Below are 23,111 nucleotides of genomic sequence, written 5' to 3' on the forward strand. Positions count from 1 at the left end.
TGGTGATAAATGTGACCCTGACTCTAACCATTTTCACTCCAGAGTCTACGAGCGACTAATTCCGTAATGCATCTGAGCTGTGATACAGAACATGTTTCAGCTGGTTCTGGACATCCAGTGAGGTCGGCAGTCTCTAGTCCAATTTGATGTGGCAGGTAGGCAAGGTCTTGCAGTGAAAACCTTTTCTCTGGGGCAGCCCATCCTTATCCTCTACTACTACTACTCCTTTTTATAATAAACAATGAAACAAAGTCTATAGTGGCCAAAAGTAGACTATTCCCTGCTTAAGTTGGGAATTTCTGATCTAAAGGTAGCTTTTTATCCCGTATTGCTATTAGAGTTGACCATATTGACTGTTTTCCAAAGGAGCTATAATATGCTTCTACAAAGAAGCATGGTGCATGGTGTAAATGTAAAGAATACTGAAGTTATGACCTCCATTCTAGTCATGGCTCAGCCCTGTACTAAAACTATATAGGTCAGGCACCTCCCTATATAATGAAGGCCTGGGGGGTCTGCAGGCTCTCTAGCCCCTTCCAGCCACGCCCTAACTGGATTATCATGCCAGGCCCCTGCCTCTTCTACTACCTGCCTGTGACCCTATCACCTCTCACTGCCCCTGTTTCTATCGATATTTAAAACAATTGGTTCTCAAGTTCAGCTTTCAGAGCAGTTTAATGTAGCCATTAGGAAATGGGCTATAGAGTCAGACTGTCCGGATTTGAATCCTCTTTCTACCACTTAGGAGCTGTGTGACCAGGACATATTATTTAACCTGTGTCCCAGCTTGCTCATCTATAAAGTGAAGGTAATGATACATCCTCTGGATAAATTACTGTGAGGATGACATTTAGTCATCGACACCAATGTGTGTTTTTAAGTTTTTATATTTGCATTTAGAATAGCTTAGCACCAGTATTCAGTATGGTTAGCTCTTTCCCATCCACGAAAGTGTAAACAGTCTGGAGGGAAGGAGACCGAAAGCTCTTTCGTAGCCCTAGTGAACATTGGCAGTGTATAGTAACTACCATATCCTCTAAAGGGTCTAGCATTAGCTGTTAGGGTTTTGGGGGTTTTGTGGGGTGGTTTTTTTTTTTTTTTTTAATTTTGAGTTTTACCTTAGGAGTAAAGCAATTTTGGGTGCTAAGATGAACGATTTTGATGAAACTGAAAAGCAAAAACAACTGTCAGAGATACTAGTTTGTTCCAGAGTGATTTTGCAAGAACTCTGTTTTCCATGGTGTGTTTAATAGACACCAGAGTTGATTAGGTAGATTATTAGAGGTTTTTTTAACCATACTTTAGGTTTACGGTTTTCTCTTTGGCGTACCCCATGGAAAATCAGGAAGGAAAAGATACATGGAATCTTGAATAACTAATCCTGAAGCTTGTCCAAGGTTACCTCAAGATTCACCGATCCTGCTGTGTTTATACTTATTCTGGTATTTCAGTACGGGTTTAATAGATAAAATAAAATGTGCCCCTTAAAATAAAATGTGCCCAAGGTGTAAGGGGCACAGGACTTCAAGTCAGTCAGACCTGCATCTGAGTCTTAGATTCTCTCCAGGACATTTAGCAAGTTTCTAAATTTCCATCCTCCCTTCCTTCCTTCCTTCCTCCCTCCCTTCCTTCCTCTCTTCCTCCATTCCTCCCTCCCTCCTTCCCTCCCTTTTTTTTAGAGATTCTATTTATTTATTTGACACAGAGAGAGAGAGAGCATAAACACGGGGAGCCGCAGGCAGAGGGAGAACAGAAGCAGACTCCCCGCTCAGCAGGGAGCCGGTTGCGAGGCTCAGTCTCAGGACCCTGAGGTCATGACCTGAGCCAAAGGTAGACACTTAACCAACTGAGCCACCTGGGCGCCTCAGTTACTAACTTTTCTAAGCCTTGTTTTCCTCATCTCTAAAGTGGGGTAGAACTCAAGGTGAGGATTGATTAAATGGCCAGTCACTCGTCCAACAAATATTGAAGTCCTTACTGTGGGCTAGGTTCTAGAGAACAATAATTAATACATCCCACATGCTTCCTGCCCTCGTGTAGCTTCCATCCTAGCGGATGAGATAGAAAAAAGAAGTAAGGTATTATAAATAAGAATATAATAAGAAACCAACACAAATAACAAGGATCCTATTTTAGACAAGATAGCCAGAGAAAGCCCTGAGATCGTATTTCAGCCAAAGCCTGAAGGATAAGGAGCTAGCCATGTGAGGAATCAAGGAAGAAACACATTCCAGGGAGAGAGAGCGGCAGTGCAAAGGTCCTGAGTAAGAAAATTTAAGGTGTTCAAAGAACTGAGAACTGGTTTAACAGTATTATGAGCAAAGGGAAGAATGGAATCATGAATGGGAGGTGAGGGTGCCAGATCACACAGGGCTTTGTAAATCATGAGTTTGGTTTTACTTTCCCTGCAAAGGGGTGCCATGATCATGCTGACCTGTGGAAAATGGACTGGTGGGGCAGATAGACCCCAGTGAATCAGTTAGGGGGCTGCTGCAGAAGTCTGCACTAGAAATTACAGTAGGACGCAGAAAGAAGTGAATCATTTCAGTAGTTTAGATTTAGAAACGACAAGACTTGCTTTTGGATTAAACGTGTAGGGTGAGAGAGGAGGAAGGGTCTCGAAGATGTCTGGTTTAAACAAGTGGGGGTGGGGAAAGAAAAAAAACAGGCTTTGGTGGAGAGTGTTGGGAAGGGAGTGGGAAAGTACGTTCCCTTTTGGACATGCAAAGTTTGAGGTGCCTGTGAGGTATACGAGGGAAGATACCAAACAGACTAGAACTCAAAGGAGAAATTTTGGTTGGAACCATGCATTAAATGTCTCTGTTTAAATGAGATGTGAATATGGCCAGTGTAAGCTAGAAGTAATCCCCTGACCTATTAAAATTCCAACGTTAAGGACCAAGACCACACAAAATCAAACACTATTTTAATAAGCATGAAAGTTTTATATCTGCAACTAGCAATAAATAATTGGGAACAGTATTCTTAGTCTATAAAAATATGCAGATCACCAAGAAAGCCAAGGGAAAACGACTTCAAAGAAGGCAACCTTGGGGGGCACCTGGGTGGCTCAGTCGTTAAGCGTTTGCCTTCGGCTTGGGGCATGATCCCAGGGTTCTGGGACCAAGCCCCACGTCGGGCTCCCTCCTCCACTGGGAGCCTGCTTCTTCCTCTCCCACTCCCCCTGCCTGTGTTCCCTCTCTTGCTGTCTCTCTCTCTCTCTGTCAAATAAATTTAAAAAATCTTTTAAAAAAACAAAAAGAAAGAAAGCAACCTTGGGGAGTCTGTGTGGCTCAGTTGGTTAAGTGTCTGACTCTTGGTTTTGGCTCAGGTTATGATCTCAGGATCGTGAGATCAAGCCCCACGTCGGGCTCTGCACTGGGCCCAGAGTCTGCCTGAGATTCTCTCTCCCTGTCCCCCTTCCACTCATGCTCTCTCAATCTCTCTCTAAAATAAACACATACATACATACATAACATACAAAAAGAAAGCAACCTTGTTCCTAGAAACCTAAGACGTTGAAATGCAATGTATCAGTATTTACATAGAATCTTAAGGTCAGGTCAACTCTCCTGCCAAAATGAAATGGTTTTTTTCTGTCTTTTAAGTAATAATTTTGAAAGGTATTATAAATTCCTAAGTAATCAGAGATAAAAACTCACTAGGTTTTAACAAAATAATGCAGATTGCTTATGCTTGCAAGGTAGCCTAGTGGTGTTTCAAGCACACAGATCACATGCATGCTCAGATGTCATGTTCACTGAGATACTCTACTCTCCCACTGGGCATCAATGACCTACTTCATCTTTAGAACCCAAAGTTCAAAATCTGCATAAGTCATAAATTAGGTGTTCCCAGTCTACAGCCTGTGAACAGCTGTTCTATCAAGAGATCCAAGGGGGCGCCTGGGTGGCTCAGTCGTTAAGCGTCTGCCTTCGGCTCAGGGCGTGATCCTGGCGTTCTGGGATCGATCCCCACATCAGGCTCCTCCGCTAGGAGCCTGCTTCTTCCTCTCCCACTCCCCCTGCTTGTGTTCCCTCTCTTGCTGGCTGTCTCTCTGTCAAATAAATAAATAAAATCTTGGGGGAAAAAAAAAAAGAGAGATCCAAGCTGCCTCAGCAACACAGAAATTGAGTATAAAATATTAAGAAAATGCCCTCTGGCATCTCTACCCGCTATTTGGCTCCCTAGTGAGTACTCACAGTCCTGCCGGTGGAGCTGTAACCCATAATCATAACGCAAATGTAAACACGTGTTGCAGCAGCAGCATTATAAGGTGAGGCCATCTGAGCAGCCGGTCCTTCCAGAGATTAAAGCCCCTGACACAGTCACAGATAACTGAATGCCCTCCTTAGCAACAGGAAGAATGGAAGCGCCCAGGGAGCACTCAACAAGAAGTCAAAGGTTTAGAATGATAAATACTACACAGTATTATTTATACGTGGCATTAAAAAAATAAGCTGAAGTCATAGAAACAGTGGTTACTGGGGGATGGGAGAACTAGAAATTGGTAAAAGGGTACAAACTTTCAGCTGTGTAAGGTCTGAGGCTTTAATATGTAACATGAGGACCTGTACTGTATAGTTTTAAAATTAGCCAAGAGAGTAAAATTTAAATGTTCACACACACACACCGTGAGGTGCTAGGTGGGGGGAGAGATCCTTTCACAAGTAAACATATATATATATATATATCAGATCGTCACATACACTTTAAATATCTTACAATTTTATTTGTTCACTATACCTCAGTAAGGCTCGGGAAGAAAAAACAAACAAAACAGGTGGTGGGCTGGAGACTCCAGAAAAGCCAGCATTTCAGTCTGAGTCTAAAGGCCAGAGGAGACCAAGATTCCAGCTCAGCAGTCAGGCAGGCAGAGTTTAAAAACAAAAACAAGCTAAGGGTTCCCTCTATTCTTGAAGCTCTGAGGCCCACAGTCCTTAATTTCCCCAGAGAAATGTGTCTTTTATTCAGCCAACCTGTCTCCACCATGGAAGAAAACAGGCAGTGAAGAAATTCAATCAGGACCAAATAAAAATCTGGGGCAGAGAATAAGCACCAGGTTTTTATCTTCATGAAGATATATAAGGATAGTGAGGTGTTAACAGGTCAGATGCACTCCAAAGGGCAATTCAATTTAGCAAGATTATTAACCTATCTAGTGCACTTAAACAGAAAATTTGGAGTGACTGTGTGCTACGTAGAAGACAGGTCAAGGAACGTTAGTTACCATGACAGCAGCAGCCAGGAAAGCTATGGCAGGCATCTCCTTTGCCTTCCAAAAGCATACAGAGTCCCTGAAGTTGCTTCTGCAGAGTAAATAGTAACATTTGCTTTTAAAAAACATATATTTTCTCTATATATGTGCCAGTTATTCCCCCATTTGCTCCCACTCCAACCCCTACAATCATTCTCCACCTTTCTCTGCGCCAAAAAGCTGACCTCAGACTACCAGCCCCTAGCCTCCTCTTCCTCTGGCTTCGGATTGGGTTCAGCTAGTGGGAACCAGGGACAGGACAGAGAAGGGGGTGTCTCACTCCTCTGCTGTAGTACCAGCCACAGTTCTGGGCATAGCTGTGGCTCCCCTGCACCTTTCAGGGCTGGGGATCGAACAGCCTCCTACCAGTGCTCCCCAATGGTTGTCATGGTGCCTTGACATCCTTACTAGGTCTCTGCGCCCTGCCCCCACTTTTGTAACATCCTTTATGCCGCTTCTCTTCAGAAGTCTCATGTGAGGGTGTGTTTCCTGCCAGGGCGCTGACTGACACACCCCCTGTATATCGGCACCTCACACTCCTTCAAGTTCAGATGCAGTCCTTGAGTGTTTATCAAGGGAATTGTCAACAGATAATCGAGGTGTATTCTCATGGGATCCTCTCAGCCTTCAAATAAAAATCCACAAAACCTGATGTTATAATTCAATTTTTTATATACGAAACGATCAGTTTTCCAACATTTATTCCATTGAATGAGTGCACAGCATTTTCATGAAACTATCTCAGGGCTACATCAGTACAAAACAGTTTAAATTAGTAAAATAAAGCAGTTTCAAAAGGAAAATCATTGATTACTTCAGGGTGGATGCCACCACCACTTGGGAACAGAGGACATAAGGCAGCAAGGTGATTACTGCATAACATGGGGACAGGCTGGCAGGTAACCGTGTCCTGGTTTCCCTACACAGAGAGAGGCCCCTGGGCTTTAGGGCACCTCCCTCTCCAGGACACGAATAAGTGGAAATACGTCACCTTGTTTATGCTTATCTGTTGGGGTGACCTTTCCATCTTGGTAACAGTGAGATACTCTGGAGCATGGCTTAGCCACCAGCCCTGTGCATATCTATCTGATAGAAAGATTCAGGGAGGATAGAGCAATGGGAGTAAGAAAGGGTGAAGCAGATAATCTTGCGTGGCAAACACAGAATCAAATTCTCTACTCGTGGTCCAAGATGCCTTTTGTTTGGTCCACTGATTTTCTTCTTAACTTCCAAGTTACCGGCCAATCGGAAGACCACAACAAGTAGGGCCTGATTAACTATAAAAGCACAGGTGTACAAGTTGTGTGTGTGTGTGTGTGTGTGTGTGTGTGTGTAGCAGGAAGTGGAAGCTGGGCATTACCAGAGCCTGTACAGGCCACTGACAAAGTTTTCTGGGGCTTTCAGGGAATACTGCTGGGACATGCCCTTTGTCTTTTCTGCTCATCTGGAGAACACTTTTAGAACACCAGTAAGTTAAAAAACGTGAATCCTCTTTATGTGGATATCCTGGACACTTTCCCTTCTGTTCCCTCCAAGATGGTTGTAACTTCTGTTTGACACTATTTTCCTTTAATAACAAAACTACCCGGAAGGCTCACAAAACAATGGCTGACAGTGCAGCCTTTTCAATATTCTACACAGCCCCTGCTAAGGCACCTCGCACCAATTTTGTTTCGTATCACTGGCATGTGGCCTAAAATTCTCACCATGTGTATCGACCCATCGCTGACATGCCCCAGGTATTGTGTGACCATCTACTGCTTGTGGACGATTCACCTTCTGAGAGACCCTCACGCCTCACTTCACGTTCTGCCACGACAGGGGGCTTGGTGTCACACAAGTGGCCCGAGTCAGGTTTAGAGTTCATCATGTTTGGCCTCCTGGTCCTTGAGTTTAAATTCTTCTGCCGTGACCTTCCCGTCTCCGTTCCGGTCCTGGTTGGAGAACATGTTCTTCACGATCATCTCAGCATCAAAACCAGGAGCGAGTTTCCCTCTGCCAGATTCCACCTGGGCGTGAATGTACTCTGAGAACTGGAGAGAGAGGGAACAGGGCAGGCCATGAGATAACGACAGCCAAGCCTGGGCCTGAACAGAGCAGCCCGAGGGCAAAGGGGCTGGAACTGGAGTCTGAGTTCACAAAGCAGACACAATTTTATGAGCTACACAGCCTGTTTTTTTCCCTCCACATGGAGGTTAAAAACCCCTGACTAATGACACCAGGAGCCCCTAGGTTCCAGGCAGCCAATACACAGCAGTGGTTGGAGCTATCCTTTCTTCCCTCATCGACACTTAGTTCTCCACCAAAGGCTGATCCCCTAACCACCCTAGCCTCTGAGAACGCTGCCGCCTGCGCTCATTCATTCATTCATTGATACAATAAAAACGTATTGTCTACTGTGTGCTGAGCACCTTCCAAGATCCTAGAGAGACATCAATTAAAAAAAAACAAACATCCTGCCCTTGTAATTCTAGCATATCCTAGTGGGAAAGACACAATTTAAAAAATAAGGAAATCACATATTAAGTTAGAAAATGAAATGCTCTAGAAAACAGAAGAGTAGAGCCAAGCAAGGAAGATCAAGAGTACAGGTAGGGGAGGAGGTTGAGGTCCCAATCCAGCAGTCAGGTTAAAATCCTAGTGAAAAAAGGAGACCTGTGGAAAGGCTTGCAGGAAAGGAGGTAACGAGCCAAACAGTTGTCCAGCGAAGTGTCTTCTGAGCGGAGAGACAGCTGGTGCAAAGGCCCAAGGGGGGGGGGGGTGCATGCCTGGTGGTATCGGAGAGGAGCAGCTGGAGAGGAAGTTACAGTGAGCAGGTCGTGGAGAACCTCTGTGGGGTCTTTACAAGGCCATTGTGAGGACTTTGGAAACGGGGGGGCTTTTGCAGGGTTCTGAGACAAAGCGAGCCATGATCCAATTTAAGTTTTAGAAGGATCGCTCTGGCTGCTATGAGGGGCAGGGGTGAAAGCAGGAAGACCTTTGTAGAGGTCCAAGCCAGAGGCTGCAGGCACTGGACCATGATGCTGCAGATGGTGAGAAGTGGTCAGGCTCTGGATAAATTTTCAAGATAGAGCTAGAATGATTTCCTGCTGGATTTATTATAGCCTATATGAGAAAGAGAGGAGTCAAAGATTCCTGAGTGCTCTCGCCTGAGCAACTGGAAGGACAGAGATGCCATCAGAGGAGATGAGGAAGGCTTTGGATGAAGCAAGTTCAGGGGAGGGAGGTAGCTGGGGTTCAGAAACTGAAGATGTCAGGCGGGCAGTTATATGTGGAAGTCTGAAGCAGAGACAGAGAAGACTGGACCGGAGCTACAAGTTTGGAAGTACAGGGCTATGGATGGCAAAGCCACGGGACTGGTTGAAATCACCCAGGAAGTGACGTAAGGTGGAGAACAATTTCAGGACTCAGGCTGGGGCATTCCGACACGGAGATCAGGGAGAAGACTCCTGAGAAGGACTTACCAGTGAGGGAGAAGGAACACCAAGAAAATGTGGTCTGGAAGCCAGGGAAAGAAGGCATCCTGCAAAGCATTTGGCTTTGTCCAAGTACGAGGAGAGTGAGAAGTGACCACCGGTTGCAGCAACATGAAAGGCACCAGTCACCCTAGCAAGACCAGGTTCAGTGACACAGAGGGACAAATGTCTGACAGGAGTGGGTTTAAAAGAGTTTTGACATTTTTGCTGTGAAGGGAGCAAAGAAATAAAAGAAATGGAAAGATGCACCAAAAAAAGGGAAAAGAAGAGCATGTTTTTGTGCTAATGTGAACCATCCAGTAGCTGGGAAAATGTGACTGATGTCAGAGAGAAAGTGGAGAAGGCTGGAGCCCTGTCCTTGAATAAGTAGATATAGAACCGGCAGAGTAGTGGAATTCAGCAGGGTGTGACAGGACAGATCCCTCTACCGCCCAGCTCCATGAAGGGGCTACCGAAGAAACCACCCAGCACCTAGACGATCAAGACGGGGATATGTATCCCGGCTCAAATCACTGGGTAGCTGTGTGACCCTGGGCAAGTCATTTACCTTCTCTGTGCACAGCTGCTTCTGAAACGGGGTGATGACTACATGGCTGCCACAAGGGCCAGGAAAGATAACATTCGTGAAAAACTCTTAGCATAATGCAGGGACACACTGAGCACCCAGGAACTGAGAATTGGATTGTGAGCCCTGGATTCAAGCCCTTAACTCTCAGGGCCTCAGTTTCTTCAAAGAGGAATTGTGAGCTTCAATTGAGAGAGTGTGTATAGAAGTGCTTGGTATGAAAGCATGTGCAGGTTACCATCATCGCGAGAAATAAGCACAGGTGTCCTCCTCACCCTAGGAAGGCTTCACATTCAGAATGGATCCTCTGCCCCAATAAGGCTCCCCGGGCTCCTTTAGTCCCGCTTTCCTTCAAAGGTCAGTTACCTCTTCGAGGAGGACTTCTCCATTACCATCTTTGTCGATTTCTTCAAAGAGGTTGGGTGACACCTCGCCGTTCCATATGAACATGTACCCCTCAGGCAGACCGGCGACGAGCTCCAGCAGCTCAATGTCAAACACCAAGACAGCGCTGCCAGGCACTTCTCCATCTGCCTCACCGACAGGGGAGGAGACAGTGTTAGCGCCACCAGACAGCAAGCATGCCCATGTCAACCTCCCTTCCCCACCCAGGGTTCCAGCTGCCTCTCAGACGGCAAGCATTTCTTGTGAGAGCAAGAAAGTTCCAACACCAGCAAGAGGTTTTTTCCAAACTGTAGGTAGTGACCATTACTGGGTCATGACATCCGTTTACAGGATGGTGACCAGCATTGTTTTTAAATTAGAGAATAAAATAGATAAGGGTGCACTGCACCTAGAAAGGATAGGTATGGTTTTATGAAACTGGAATTTCAATTTTATATATAAAACTAAATGTATATATATAAATTGCATGTTTATGTGTAATACAGATGGGGAGATAAAATTTTTTTTTAAGAAGTTTTTACTTCTTTCTTTTAGAGAAAAGAAGACAGGGAAAGAGAACATGCGCACACATGCAGGGGGAGGGGCAGAGGGAGAGAAAGAGAAACTCAAGCAGACTCCCCACCGAGTGCAGAGCCCAAAGTGGGGCTCAAACCCACGACTCATGAGATCATAACCCGAGCCGAAACCAAGAGTTGGATGCTTAACCGACTGAGCCACCCAGGTACCCCCATGACATGTATTTCTTACTGTATGTCTTGGTGAACAAAGTTTGAAAGCCACTAGTAGAGACTACAATTGTAGAACTTTTGAATAAATCCTACAGAAGAACCTTAAGAATAATACAGTATGCCTTAAAATCCTGATCTAAGATATGACTATTAACACAAATTTGTGAACAGTATATACAGTATGAGCCCAAAAGAAATTATATAAGCATGTGAATATTTATGCACATATATAATATGTCTTATTTGAAATTATTATATATTATAGTTATATATCCCAAGGTCTTATAGGGTACACATTTTTTTAAGTGTTTCTTCTTGGATTGGGGGGACTAGCGGGCAGTTGTGGGGTTTTTTGTTTTTGTTTTAAAGTAAACACCAACATGGGGGGCTCAAACTCCTGACCGTGAGATCAAGAGTCACATGCTCCAGGGACTGAACCAGCCAGGTGCCCCAACAGACAGTATTTTTACAATTATTTAAAAATTGTGAAAAAGAGAAAATCAACCCAAAGTGTGTATCTCTTTTATAAGTTAGCACTTCCCATCTCCTCCATCTCCAGAGAGTAGGAGCATAAAACATTGAAGAAGATGGGGTTCCCAAATCCCCGATGTGTAAGACTCATTTTGGCCCAAATCATGAAGTAAACTGTACCAGCTGTGAGGACAAGGTAAAGCCAGTATTTCCAGAACCTGAAACTCATCTCTTCCGAAAGGAAATCTTCATGGATAGCTTACAGGCTCAGGAGAAGTGAAGAGCAAAGGCCTGTAGCATTCCACTGTGCCAGGAACCTGTTCCAGAAGGAAGCCTCAGCTTCACTTAAGACAAATCACCTGGAAAGCTCCTTCAGGGACACTTCCCACACATGGGTTTGAAGACCCAAGGCTTTTTTTCACAGAAACTTCTGCTTTCTTAAGGAGGTATAGGGCATTAACACTGAATTCACAGGACTCTAAATAAAGATGCTAAATTTAAGTATTAACTCATGATATTAATTATAATATTATATTATCTATCATGTGTTATTAGTATTATATTAGGTATACAATAAATATATTTTAATTTTATATAAAATGTATAAGATTATAATTATGTATTATAATATTAATAGTATTAATTATAAACCCACAGATTCTTTGGGAGTTTTTTAATTTTTTTTTTTTTTTAAGATTTTATTTTTGGGACAGCTGGGTGGCTCAGTCGGTTAAGCATCTGCCTTTGGCTCAGGTTATGATACCAGGGCCCTGGGATTGAGTCCCGCATCAGGCTCCGTGCTCAGTGGGGGGCCTGATTTTCCCCCTGCCTGCCACTCCCCCTGCTTGTCCTCTCTCTCTCTCTCAAATAAACAAATAAATAAAATCTTAAAAAAAAAAAAAAAAGATTTTATTTTGAAGTACTCTCTGCACCCAATGTGGAAGTCAAACTCACAACCCCAAAATCAAGAGTGGTATGCTCCACTGACACAGCCAGTCAGGCAGCCCTGATTCTTTGGGTTTTAAATGGAAGAAGCATATTGTGGTTCTAAATATGGCACCCCAAAAGCACAACATTCAAACTGTGAACATGCCCCAAACACCCCATAATGCTGTTGCTTACTCACCCACACCAGCCTCCCCATAGCCCAGGTGGGGTGGAATGATCACTGTCCGTTTCTCTCCAACGCACATCTCTCTGAGACCCATATCCATTCCCAACACAACTTGTCCAGATCCCAAAACAATATTATACGTCTTGCCTAAATTCCACCTGAAAAGGAAACAGAAGAGTCTGGTTAGGTCATCAGCCCATTGGTACTTGAGAGTGTTTTCATGAGAACATATCTCTTCTGTGATCTTTCTGCCAAAGACAAAGAATCCCTGTCTAATCAGGAGAAAACATCAGACAAGCCCAAATTGAGAAACATTCTGCAAAATAATGAAAGTGTAATCTTCAAAAGTGTCAAGAAAATCAAGGGAAGACCGAGGAGCCATTCCAGAGCACTGGGGCATACTGAGTGGGATTCTTTTGTTATAAAAGACCTTATGGGAACAACTGGCAAAACTTAGGTGGGGTTTGATGATTAAAAGATAGTAACATACTAGTGTTAACTTTCCGGTTATAAAGCATGTGTTGAATTATGCAGGAGAATGTCCATGTTTGTAGGAAATGTGCACTAAAGTACTCAGAGGTGATGGGACATCATGGTGGCAACCTACTCCCCAATGATTCCAGGGAAAAAGAAGCCCTTTGGACTGCTCTTACAACTTTTCTCTATATTTTAATCAATATCTTAGTAAGGAATTTTCATGAGAATTTGAAAAACATATAATAAAGACCCTGGGTTTCAGATTTAGCAAGACCTGAGTTTGAATCTTGCTTCTGCCACTTAATTGGACCCTGAGAAATAAAATCCCTCCATTTCCTCATCCGTAAACTGGAGACAGTAATGGCCACAGGTACCGAGGAGAACAAGTATAAAGAGCTCAGTAAGTGGATGGCCTTGAGTATGTGAAGTGCTTGTGTCTGTAATAGTTTTCGACTTTAGAAAAATAACTGAAAGTTTAACTTGAGTCATGGTTTAAATTATGCCTGATGTCCACGGTCCCTGAGAAATCCACGTAAATAAAAGTTGGGGCTCTATAGCCTCGGTCACTACTGAAAATAAATGTCTTTCCAAACATATGGCACTACTACTTTCTACCACTTCCTAAAGACGAACAATGGAACTATTCTCCAAGGGCAAGGAAGAAAAGCCTCCCCAGTATCTTGGAGTCCCCTTGATGCCCGTTACCAGGTGGCGACAACATGGAAGGGTCACATCCCCTTCTCAGGCTTCCCAGCCTCCCCTGCGGGCAGGGCTACGGCCACCTTCCCTTCTCAAACTGGTTCTCAGGGCCAGGCTGGTTGTCAGGCACCCACAAATCAAAACAGGCTTTGTATTTGTCCTACCTGGGACGAAACGAAAACAAAGCCAACGCTGGCCCAGAGCCTGTGGGAGGCAGCAGGACATCCTCTGTCCCACCTCCCACACAGTTCCTCCTTTGTCAGAAGCACAGAGGCACCCTCACACTGCCTTCCTGCAGGGACCCCTGGGGACCTCCCATGGGACTACTCTGTTTCCAAGTCTTACAGAATATTCAAAAACTCATTTAGTTGTCAAGTAACAAAGGTTTATTCTTCCTCTCTGAGGCCGATTTAAACACACATTGAGAAAATCCTTCAAGCACATGTTTTGCTTTCATGCATCACCTCTGAATGCCCCACCATTTCTTTTTCCTCAGATCAACCTTTTATTTTTATTTTTTTGCCAGTGTTTCTCTGACATTCTCCTCATTCCTTCTGTGCATTCCCAGCTTCCCATCCACTGCAAGCTTCCTGCTTCCCACTTGCAGGCCGCCCTCTCTGGCTCCTCGCCCACATTTCCCTCCATCGTCTCAGCAGCCAGCTTCTCTCAGTGCTGATGAAAAACTCCCACAGCAGCACCTGCCTGCTTGTTTACAGAGCCCGTGGAAGGCTCGGGGTGGGAGCAGGTCTCACCTTCCTCTCCCACACACAGGAGGCGGACACCCACCACACATCCCATTTTCCCATTATTCTGCAGCTTACACCCAGAACAGACCAGCAGGGATGCCGGATGTTACTCTTCAGTGTAGATTTACAGGGAACACAAATGACTCTCATGGTCTAGAATGGAGTCTGGTAAGAGGAAGGTACATCACGTGGCTCCTGGATGCTCTGTAGGAATGTTGTGAATCCACCAAACATTAGAAGGCAGGAAGGCCGATACTCCCCACCCTACACAAGAAGCATATCCTGAACCCACTGAGAAGGAATTCCTTTGTTCATTTTCCACCCCCGCTTCCCCTCGCCCCCGCCCCTGAGTAAGAGCACCAGACAAGAATATGAATATTGGCAAGAGCAGTGACAGCAAGCCGTTGACCTTACAGACTATTCTAACCTTGTGGACCATTTTCACATGCACAAGCTGGCTTGATCCCCCAAACGACAAGCCATGCTTCTTCTCCGCTGCCCTCCAAAGGCTTCTAGTATTAATGCAAGGTTTGTTGTAAAGCAGGTCCTGGTAAATCTGAGCCCTGGAAGCTAGTACATATTTCACTGATTCTAGAATGCCCGTATTTTCACATTTTGACATCTCTATAATTGCGATATGCTTTATGACCAGCAGCATGTTAATCTGGGGCAGCGTTTTTACTTTCTTAGAGATACATAAAATGATGTTTCTAATAATCAACACATTTTAGATCTGATGAAAAGCGCTAAATGCATTAGCATACAGGATCTCGTAGCACCAGAGAGAATGCTCTGAAGAGCACGTCCCTAGGGCTCCGTCTCCATGTCTGGCTCTCGCCAGCCACCCACAATGTCACCTGAAGCTGGAAGGGAGAGGGGCAGGTGGGGAGGGAGAGAAGGCCCTCCTCATGCATTATAAATGCAGCAGCACTTATTTATATGAAGCCTTTCTTTCTCCCCAAGCCCAAACGTAGGAATCTAAGTCAGCTCAATATGAAAATGGACGCACTTATATGGAGATACAAAGAAAGGCTGAAATGTCTCTTTCCCAGAGAAGAGAATATTTTACTAACTTAAACTACATCTAAAGAGTCAGAAACATAAAAAGCAAAGCTTCTTTTTACCAAAATTGGCCAATAATACTCGTTTATACTGTTGATTCCTATTTATAAAATTTCAGATTCATATCAATTAACATTTATAAAATGCTCCCTTTGTGCTATGCTCTGGGCTAGGTGTAAGGAATAAAAATATGAGTAAACATGTTGGGTTTCTCTAAGATATTCAGACCATCAAGAGACATAGAAACAACAATAACTAACTAAAAATAAATAACTATGTTTTGCTAATAAAAATAATAACTTAAAACATTATGAGACATAGAAGTGGGAGCAGCTGATTCTTCCTAGAAATTAAGGTAAGACTTTGTGAAAAGGGAGGACATTTTAGCCATGGCAGAAGTTGGCCAGAAGGAAGGGTTTAAGCAGTGCACATCTTACACCACTGCACATGCCAGCCCTATGGGGCAAAAGATGGGCCCTAACAAAAGATGAGATCAGTGAAGCAGAATGGAGCTGACAAATAGAGCCTGATGTGCCAGACTGCAGAGTCTGTAATGTAGCTGTGGGTTAATTTTTAAAGACAGCAGTTATAAGATGACATCTGTTTTACAAAAAGATGATTTCACAGGAGCAAGGTGAGAGCATTCATAGGGAACTTTTAGAATAATGCACCTGAGCAGTGAGGAAGCATGGAGAGAAAAGAAAAGGAGAATCCAGGAAACCTATGGCTGTTATCCTCTAGGCTTACACCCCTACTGTCCCCAGTGGCCCTTACGTGGAATCCAGCAGAGTCCCATCCAGAAGCGAGGCATTGTAGTGATACTTGAGGTAATCCCCCTTCTTACTCAGCACGGAGCAGTCAGGGGGCTTGTAGTGGGAGGTGATGCTGATGGAGTCGGAAGGGTTGTGGAAGTCAATCACATGGATGTCAAACACCAGCACGGCCGAACCAGGGATATTTCCTAAAGGTCAGACACAGGAAATTAATAAGTGAGTCCTCCAAGTGGCAACACACGTGCCTCCCCAGTGTCACCAGGGATGTCCCCACAGACCTCCAGTGAGAAACACGGGGACCTAGATAGGAAAACCTGGAGAATACTGGGAGACTGAAGCTGGAATGGCTGTGAGAAGTAACCTAGCCCTCATTGAGAAACTGAGGCACAGATATGCCCAGGATCACGCAGCCAGTTAAGAACACAGTTTAGACTACAATTCAAGAGGATGAGCTACTGCCCCATGGGGTCGCTGAGCCTGAAAGATGTATGGCTGAGTTCACCGCAGATGAGGAAACTAAACTCAGCTGGCTCCTACAGAAGTAAGAGGGGAGATGAGAAAGTCAGCTGTAGAGTGAAAAATCACTCCAGTCCCCCATCACTGTGCAAGAGAAACTGAGCTGACAGAAACTTCACAGAGAAGAAACTCCCAGCCAAAACTGGCCCATAGACACCCCTTATGATATAGTACACCTAACCGTTCATAAAGTACTTTTACGACACATCCTATCTCTTCTACACAAAATTGTTAGTGTACTTCTCTTTTCCATCATCTCCACTTCTGAAAACATTACCTTACATCTGAATAACGTTTTACAGTTTACAAAAGTATGAATTTTTCACATACACTCTCTCACTTTTTAAAAAGATTTTAAGTAATCTCCACACTCAATGGGGGGCTTGAACTCACGACCCCAAGATCAAGACCTGCGTGCTCCACTGACTGAGCCAGCCAGGTGCTCCTACACTCTCATTAAACCCCTGCAGCCACCTTGTGGGGTATGACCATAAATCCAGGATTAGCAAATGCTCCATGAATTTAAGGACAGCTTCTCAGGGAGCTGGAGAGGGGCAGGGGGATACCTTAAACACATGCATCAGTGGTTAAACACACCCCCAGATCATTTCAGAGAAGTTTAAATATAAAACTTTTGTAATTAGTGTTACTTAGGGGGCGCCTGACTGGCTTGGTCAGTTAAGCATCTGACTCTTGGTTTTAGCACAGGTCATGATTTCAGGGTCATGGGATCAAGCCCCGCTTAGAGCTCTGCACTCAGTGGGGAGTTTGCTTGAGATTCTCTCCCTCTGCCCCTCCTCCCCCACATGTGCTCTCTCTCCAAAATAAATAAATAAATAAATATATTTTTTAAAAATAGTGTTACTTAGAATCAAGGATGTATAATACTTTCATTAGCATTTTACGGATAAGAAAACCAACTCAGACCTTGTTCAAGAAAACAGCACAGCTATAGAAAGAATTCAGATGTGTGAACACCAACAGCAACCCCCCCCCCATCCCTGCCACATATTTTTCTGTGTCCATTTCTTGGTTGCTCTCTCTAACACACAGACACACAGACACACACACACACACACACACAGTGGATGCTTATTAAGTACTAAGCATACTTCTAAGTGCTAGTTTCTATGCATTAATTCATTTAATTCTCATGATAATCCTATGTTCCCAATCTAAGAGTGCTTAGAAGGTAATCTGGAAGTTGGGGAACAGAAAACGAGGAAGCAATGCTTCCACAACCCCTCAGACAGAATCCATTCTCCCCTTCAGGGGTGCAAACACAGCCAAGCATCCTAATTTCAGAGGTGACCCTGTGGAACAGAGTAGATAGCAGAGAGGGCCAGAGCCTTTCCAGAAGGCCTACTCCCTCCCTTCCACCAACTCTGCAGGGAAAAATGGCCTCAACAAAATGAAATGCCAAGAATGGAGCTGGAGAACCCCATGGAGAGCCCAGCATTTCATTCCTTCCCCAAATACTTATTGAATGTTTACTATGTGCTTGGCCCCGTGGTATGTCCTCCATGTCCTGACACCCTTCTGGGGTCACTCCCTGAGGGATTCCCATTAGGTCCTATGCAAACCCCACAAAGAGGCCGGGGAGATACTAATCCAAAGAAGACAGAGGTGCCCCCCACCCCCGCCCCTGTGCAAGAGCACCTGGGTGGTACTTGTCAGAGTCCCTGCCCCCACAACAACACATGCTTTGGGACGAAGCAGCCTCATACCCACAGAATTTATGAGCCTTCAGATGTTTCCCAGAGCCTTATATAATTCTTTGCAGAGCTCTGTCTCATACTTGATAGAAAGCCAAAAGGAAAAAAATAATTTAAGCAAATGTTTTCCATCAATATATTATTTTTAGAGAGACGAAGGATTAATCCTGAGGGCTTAACAAAAACACGAATACTCAGAAAGTATTTGTCTATTTCTGTATGTATCTGAGTAGCAGTTTACATGACACAAAGCAATGGAGCATGAAGACATAAACAGGACATGAAGCAAGGCCTGTTGAATATGCCTTAAGCTGTGACCTGGTATGGCTTCATAAATCAGAAGTTTCATGGGGCACCTGGCTGGCTCAGTCAGTAGAGCCTGTGATTCCTGATCTCGGGGTGGTGAGTTTGAGCCCCACACTGGGGATAGAGTTTACTTAAAAAAAAAAAAAAAGATTCATTGTATTTATTAGTAGGTGGATGTGTATTTTCACCTCATGGTTGTATTAGTTTCCTATTGTTACTATAAGAACTTTCCACAAATTTGGTGGCTTAAAGCAATGCAGATGTATTCTCATAACTCCGGAGGGTCCAAAGTCTGAATTCAAGGTGTTGGCAGGGATGCATTCCTTTTGGAGGCTTCAGGGGAGAATCTGTTTCCTCGCCTTTTCCAGCTTCCTGTGCCCTCATTCCTTGACCTGTGGCCCCTTCCTCCAACTTCCAAGCCAGCATCTGAGCATTTTTCCTCTCTGACCTCCTGCTTCCCTCTTACGAAGGCTCTTGTAAGTACATCAAGGCCACCTGGATGATCCAGAATCATCTCCCCATCTCAAGATCCTCACCTTAATCACATCTGCAAAATCCCTTCCACTATGTAAGGTAACATATTCACAGGTTCTGGGGACAGGATGGGGACATCTTTTGGGACCACTATTTCACCTACCACATTACAGTGTTTATTCCTGTATGGTGGGATTATGGGAGATTTTTGTTTTCCTTTGTTATCTGTATTTTCTTTTTTCTAAAGTCAACACATATCATTTGTATAATGTTTAAAAGGCGGTTTGCTGGGACGCCTGAGTGGCTCAGTCGGTTAAGCGTCTGCCTTCGGCTCAGGTCACGATCCCAGGGTCCTGGGATCGAGTCCCACATCAGGTTCCCTGCTCAGCGGGGAGCCTGCTTCTCCCTCTGCCTGCTGCTCCCCCTGCTCGTGCTCTTTCTCTCTGACAAATAAATAAATAAAATCTTTAAAAAATAAAATAAAATGGGGTTTGCTATTAGAGTGACAAAGTGTTCTAAAATTGGGTTAGGGTGATGGTTACCCAACTCACTACATTTACTAGAAGTCACTGAATTGGGGATGCCTGGGTGGCGTAGTCAGTTAAGCACTGACTCTTGGTTTCAGCTCAGGTCACGATCTCAGGGTCATGAGATCGAGCCCTGTGTTGGCGTCTGTGTCCAGCACGGATGGAGTCTGCTCGAGACTCTCTCTCCCTCTGCCCCCCAGCATGTGCTCTCTCTTTAAAATAAATAAATCTTTAGAAGTCACTGAATTTTACACTTAAAATGGGTAAATTTTATGGCATATAAATAATACCTTAGTAAAACTGTTAAAAAACAAAAACGAAAAAGGAGGAGGTTTGCAATATACGTTCAAATGGCTCAACAACAAAAAACAAAAAAATGTAATTAGAGAGAGAAAAACACAGCAAGATGTTAACAGTTGATGACTCTAAGATTTCACCTCACAGTTCTTTCAACTTTGGCGTAGATCTAAGAATTTTCGAAGAGGAATATGGGCAGCAGAGACAAGAGGAAAGAATAGACCATCTCTAGAAACCAAAGCTATTTGGACAGTCAAGGCTTTAGTGGGACTTCGGCTTCCACATTTTGGCTCTCAAGAAGCCCTGACTGTCTGTGAGGAGCCAGCACTCACCTCTTCCTTCCTCTCCATAGCCGAGGTGAGGGGGAACCACAATCCTCCGCTTCTCTCCAATGCAAACACCAAGCAGACCTTCATCCATACCAGCAATCACGTAGCCCTGCCCAATGTACGTGTCAAAGGTGCGGTTCCTTGAGTAGCTAGAAAAGAAGGAAAGAAAGAGGTTCCTCACAAGCGAAACCGCAGAAGCTGGGTACATTCGTCGGCACCACGAGGCAACAGGAAGGCAGAGCACCCCAGACCCCGGAATAGGCTGAAACTTAGCATGTGAGGACACGGCCTGGAAACACGCTCCCCTGAGAACCCACATTCCCAAGAACTCACACACAGCGTGGGAGTGGCCGTACAAACACACTCCCAGAAACAAGCCCTCCAACCCTCTGTTCAGTCAGGTTATGGATGGGATGCACGTGACAAGAAGCAACCACACAGACATGCAGCTACTGTGCTTGGTAACTGGATCAAGTTAATGAAAAACGCATCCAGGGTGGCCCTTATTAGAAACTAAGAATGTATCACAGGGACCATGTCTCCACTATCTAAAGAAGAGAATATCTGTAGATATGAGACATGAATATTTGGATTGCCAGAAAAGTAACACATATACAGAAAAAGTAACACAATTCAACTCTGCAGTTCCTACCAGAGCCTGGATGAACTCTTCCTACTATAATCCCTGCTCACCAAGCCACCTTCTGGTGAGTTATACTTGGGTTTCCCAAGTGCCACTGGCAGGAGGCCCAAGCATTCTGCTCAGTGGAGACATCCAGCCTTTGTATAAACTGCCAATTGAATCCGATTCCTGTGAGTTTGGTGAGACAGGAATCAACTCCCCAAAGCCAGATGTTTTGAGAATAAAGTAATAAAACTTCACATGCCACGTCTACTACCAAGGTCTGAACCACAGTGATCTGCACTCATGTGGCAAAAAGCCTGTCCTGAAAGCCAGTCTGTTCCAATATTACCTCAAACACGTCCAAAGGATGACCACCTCAGAGAAGATGGCCAGCTGAGTGGGGCCAGGGGGATGAAAAGACTGAGCTGTGAGGGGCTCTCCCTTTTCAGTAGCCCTCAGCGACCACACACAAAGCCAAGGACCGTGAAAATGACAATAACAGATGATTCTCCTCACCCAGGAAGCCAATCACCTACACAGCCTCCCAGAAAAGGAGGGAAATACCGTTTTCCCCACATGGTGGAGTTCCAGACCTCAGCCCCTCACACGGGCCAGGAAGGCCAGGATGAGAACACAGTCAAGGAAGGCAGGCTTGGCTCCCTAGCATCCTCTCGCCATGAACCAGCCTCTCACCTTCCCCAGGTTACTAGCTCTCTGGCCGGTACTTGGAGATCATCAGCAGAGTACAGCCTACCACCAGGCATTCAGGGAAGAGGAGGACACCTGCCAGATGGGGTCCCTTATAAAGGGGACACTAAGCAGTGGGAGATGGCAGGTGCCTCAGAGAAGGTTGAGCCGCCGGGTGAAACAATCAGCAAAGCTTCCATGGGGTTGGGGGAGACAGTGGACACTGAGGAGGTGGGATCTGCACAGGGGAAAGCACTGGGGTAACAGCGAGGCCGAGGTCAAGAGGCAGGAAAGAGCCTCAGACGACGAGAACAAAGCAGAGTGGCCGTGAAATGTAGAGAACTTCAAATAACTTTAAAAGAAAACTTTAATGGGAAACCATCATGTTCCCCAGTGGGAAACCAGAGACCTGGAAAGTTGTCAGTGCTCCCCCAAACTAACTTATGAATTTTGAAACAATTCCAATCAAAATCTGAGTGGTGTGTACGGGGGAGAAAAGGGACTCAAAAATTTATCTGGGAAAAGAAAAACAATTTAAAATGATGTTTGGAGGGGCGCCTGGGTGGCTCAGTCCGTTGAGTGTCCAACTTGTGATTTCAGCTCAGGTCATGATCTCGGGGTCATGAGATACAGCCCCACCTCAGGCTCCATGCTCAGCAGGGAGTCTGCTTCTCTCCCTCTCTCCCTCTGCCCTTCCCCCCACTAGTGCTTGCTCTCTCTAAAATAAATAAACCTTTTAAATGAATGAATGAGTACATAAATAAAATTATGTTTTGGGGGCACCTGGCTGGCTCAGTCAGGAGAGCATGCAACTCTGGATCTCAGGGTCGTGAGTTCTAGCCCCATACTGTGGGTAGAGATTACTTAAAAAAAAAAAAAAAAGCTCACAAAACTTAAAAATGCTATTTTGAAGGTACAGGATATAGGAAGTTCTCACACCTGTAAAATATTAAACTGGGAGAACGTAAGTATTTTACTGTATATGTGTGGAAGGCTTATGAAATTAAAAACACTGGCTCCCTGTGGAGAGGAGAGTACCTGAGTTTGAGCCCCATGCTGGGTGTAGAGATTACTTTAAAAAAAATAAAATCTTCAAAAAAAAAAAAAAGTCACATTTTAGACAAGTGAGGGGAAAATAGAGTTTTCAGTAAAGGGTGTTTGAAAAACTAGCTAACCATCTGGAAAAACATAAAGTTAGATCCTTATTGTCACACTGAATACCACAATAAATTCCAGATGGATTGAAGATTTAAACATGAAAGATTTATGAACATGGAGAGACACTGTGGAAGGTTATTAATATTTACCTCAGGGGGCTAAAGGGGTTAATGGGAAATAATTACATTTTATTATACATCTTTGTATTGTTTCACGTATACAATAAGAACATACTTTTTTTCAAGTGTGCTCCATGTCCAACGTGGAGTTTCAACTCACAACTCCGAGATCAGAGTCACATGCCCTACCGACTGAGCCAGCCAGGCACCCCAAGAACATAATACTTTTTAAAATAGAAACTTTAATAAAGAATATTTTAAAGGATAAAAATATAAAACCATTAAAGGGGTTTGAGGAAAATGTAGACAAATGTTTATATACTCTAGGGGAACAGACGGATTTTTTATTTTTAGCAAGTCCCCAAAGACAGAATATATACGAATTTGTATAAGAATAAAGGAAACCATAAAAGAGAAGGTAAATGCATTTAACAACATAAAAAGTTTACATTTAAATAGGTCCAAAATCACAATAACCAAAATAAAAATGTGAATAAACTCAGAATATGCTTTCGACAACATAAAAACAGGCAAAAGATACAAACAGATAAATCACAAAAGAAGATATCCAAATGGTCTAGAAAT

The 23,111-nt window shown here is 44.2% G+C and overlaps 1 protein-coding gene across 1 annotated transcript in view; it reads right to left on the minus strand.

Moving 5' to 3' along the window:
- Nucleotides 1-5,911: 5,911 nt before the first annotated feature.
- FKBP9 (FKBP prolyl isomerase 9) overlaps nucleotides 5,912-23,111 on the minus strand; it is a 35,491-nt gene continuing 18,291 nt past the window's right edge. The window contains exons 6-10 of the mRNA XM_045792892.2: nucleotides 19,941-20,086; nucleotides 15,775-15,961; nucleotides 12,029-12,174; nucleotides 9,665-9,828; nucleotides 5,912-7,290 (exon numbers count right to left, since the gene is read on the minus strand). Of these exons, the coding sequence (XP_045648848.2) occupies nucleotides 7,114-7,290; nucleotides 9,665-9,828; nucleotides 12,029-12,174; nucleotides 15,775-15,961; nucleotides 19,941-20,086 (820 nt within the window). The 3' untranslated portion in view covers nucleotides 5,912-7,113. The remainder of the gene's footprint in view (nucleotides 7,291-9,664; nucleotides 9,829-12,028; nucleotides 12,175-15,774; nucleotides 15,962-19,940; nucleotides 20,087-23,111) is intronic.

Source organism: Ursus americanus, chromosome 3 (assembly GCF_024610735.1).
Source record: "Ursus americanus isolate L20-20 chromosome 3, mUrsAme1.1.p, whole genome shotgun sequence".
Taxonomy (NCBI): Eukaryota; Metazoa; Chordata; class Mammalia; order Carnivora; family Ursidae; genus Ursus; species Ursus americanus.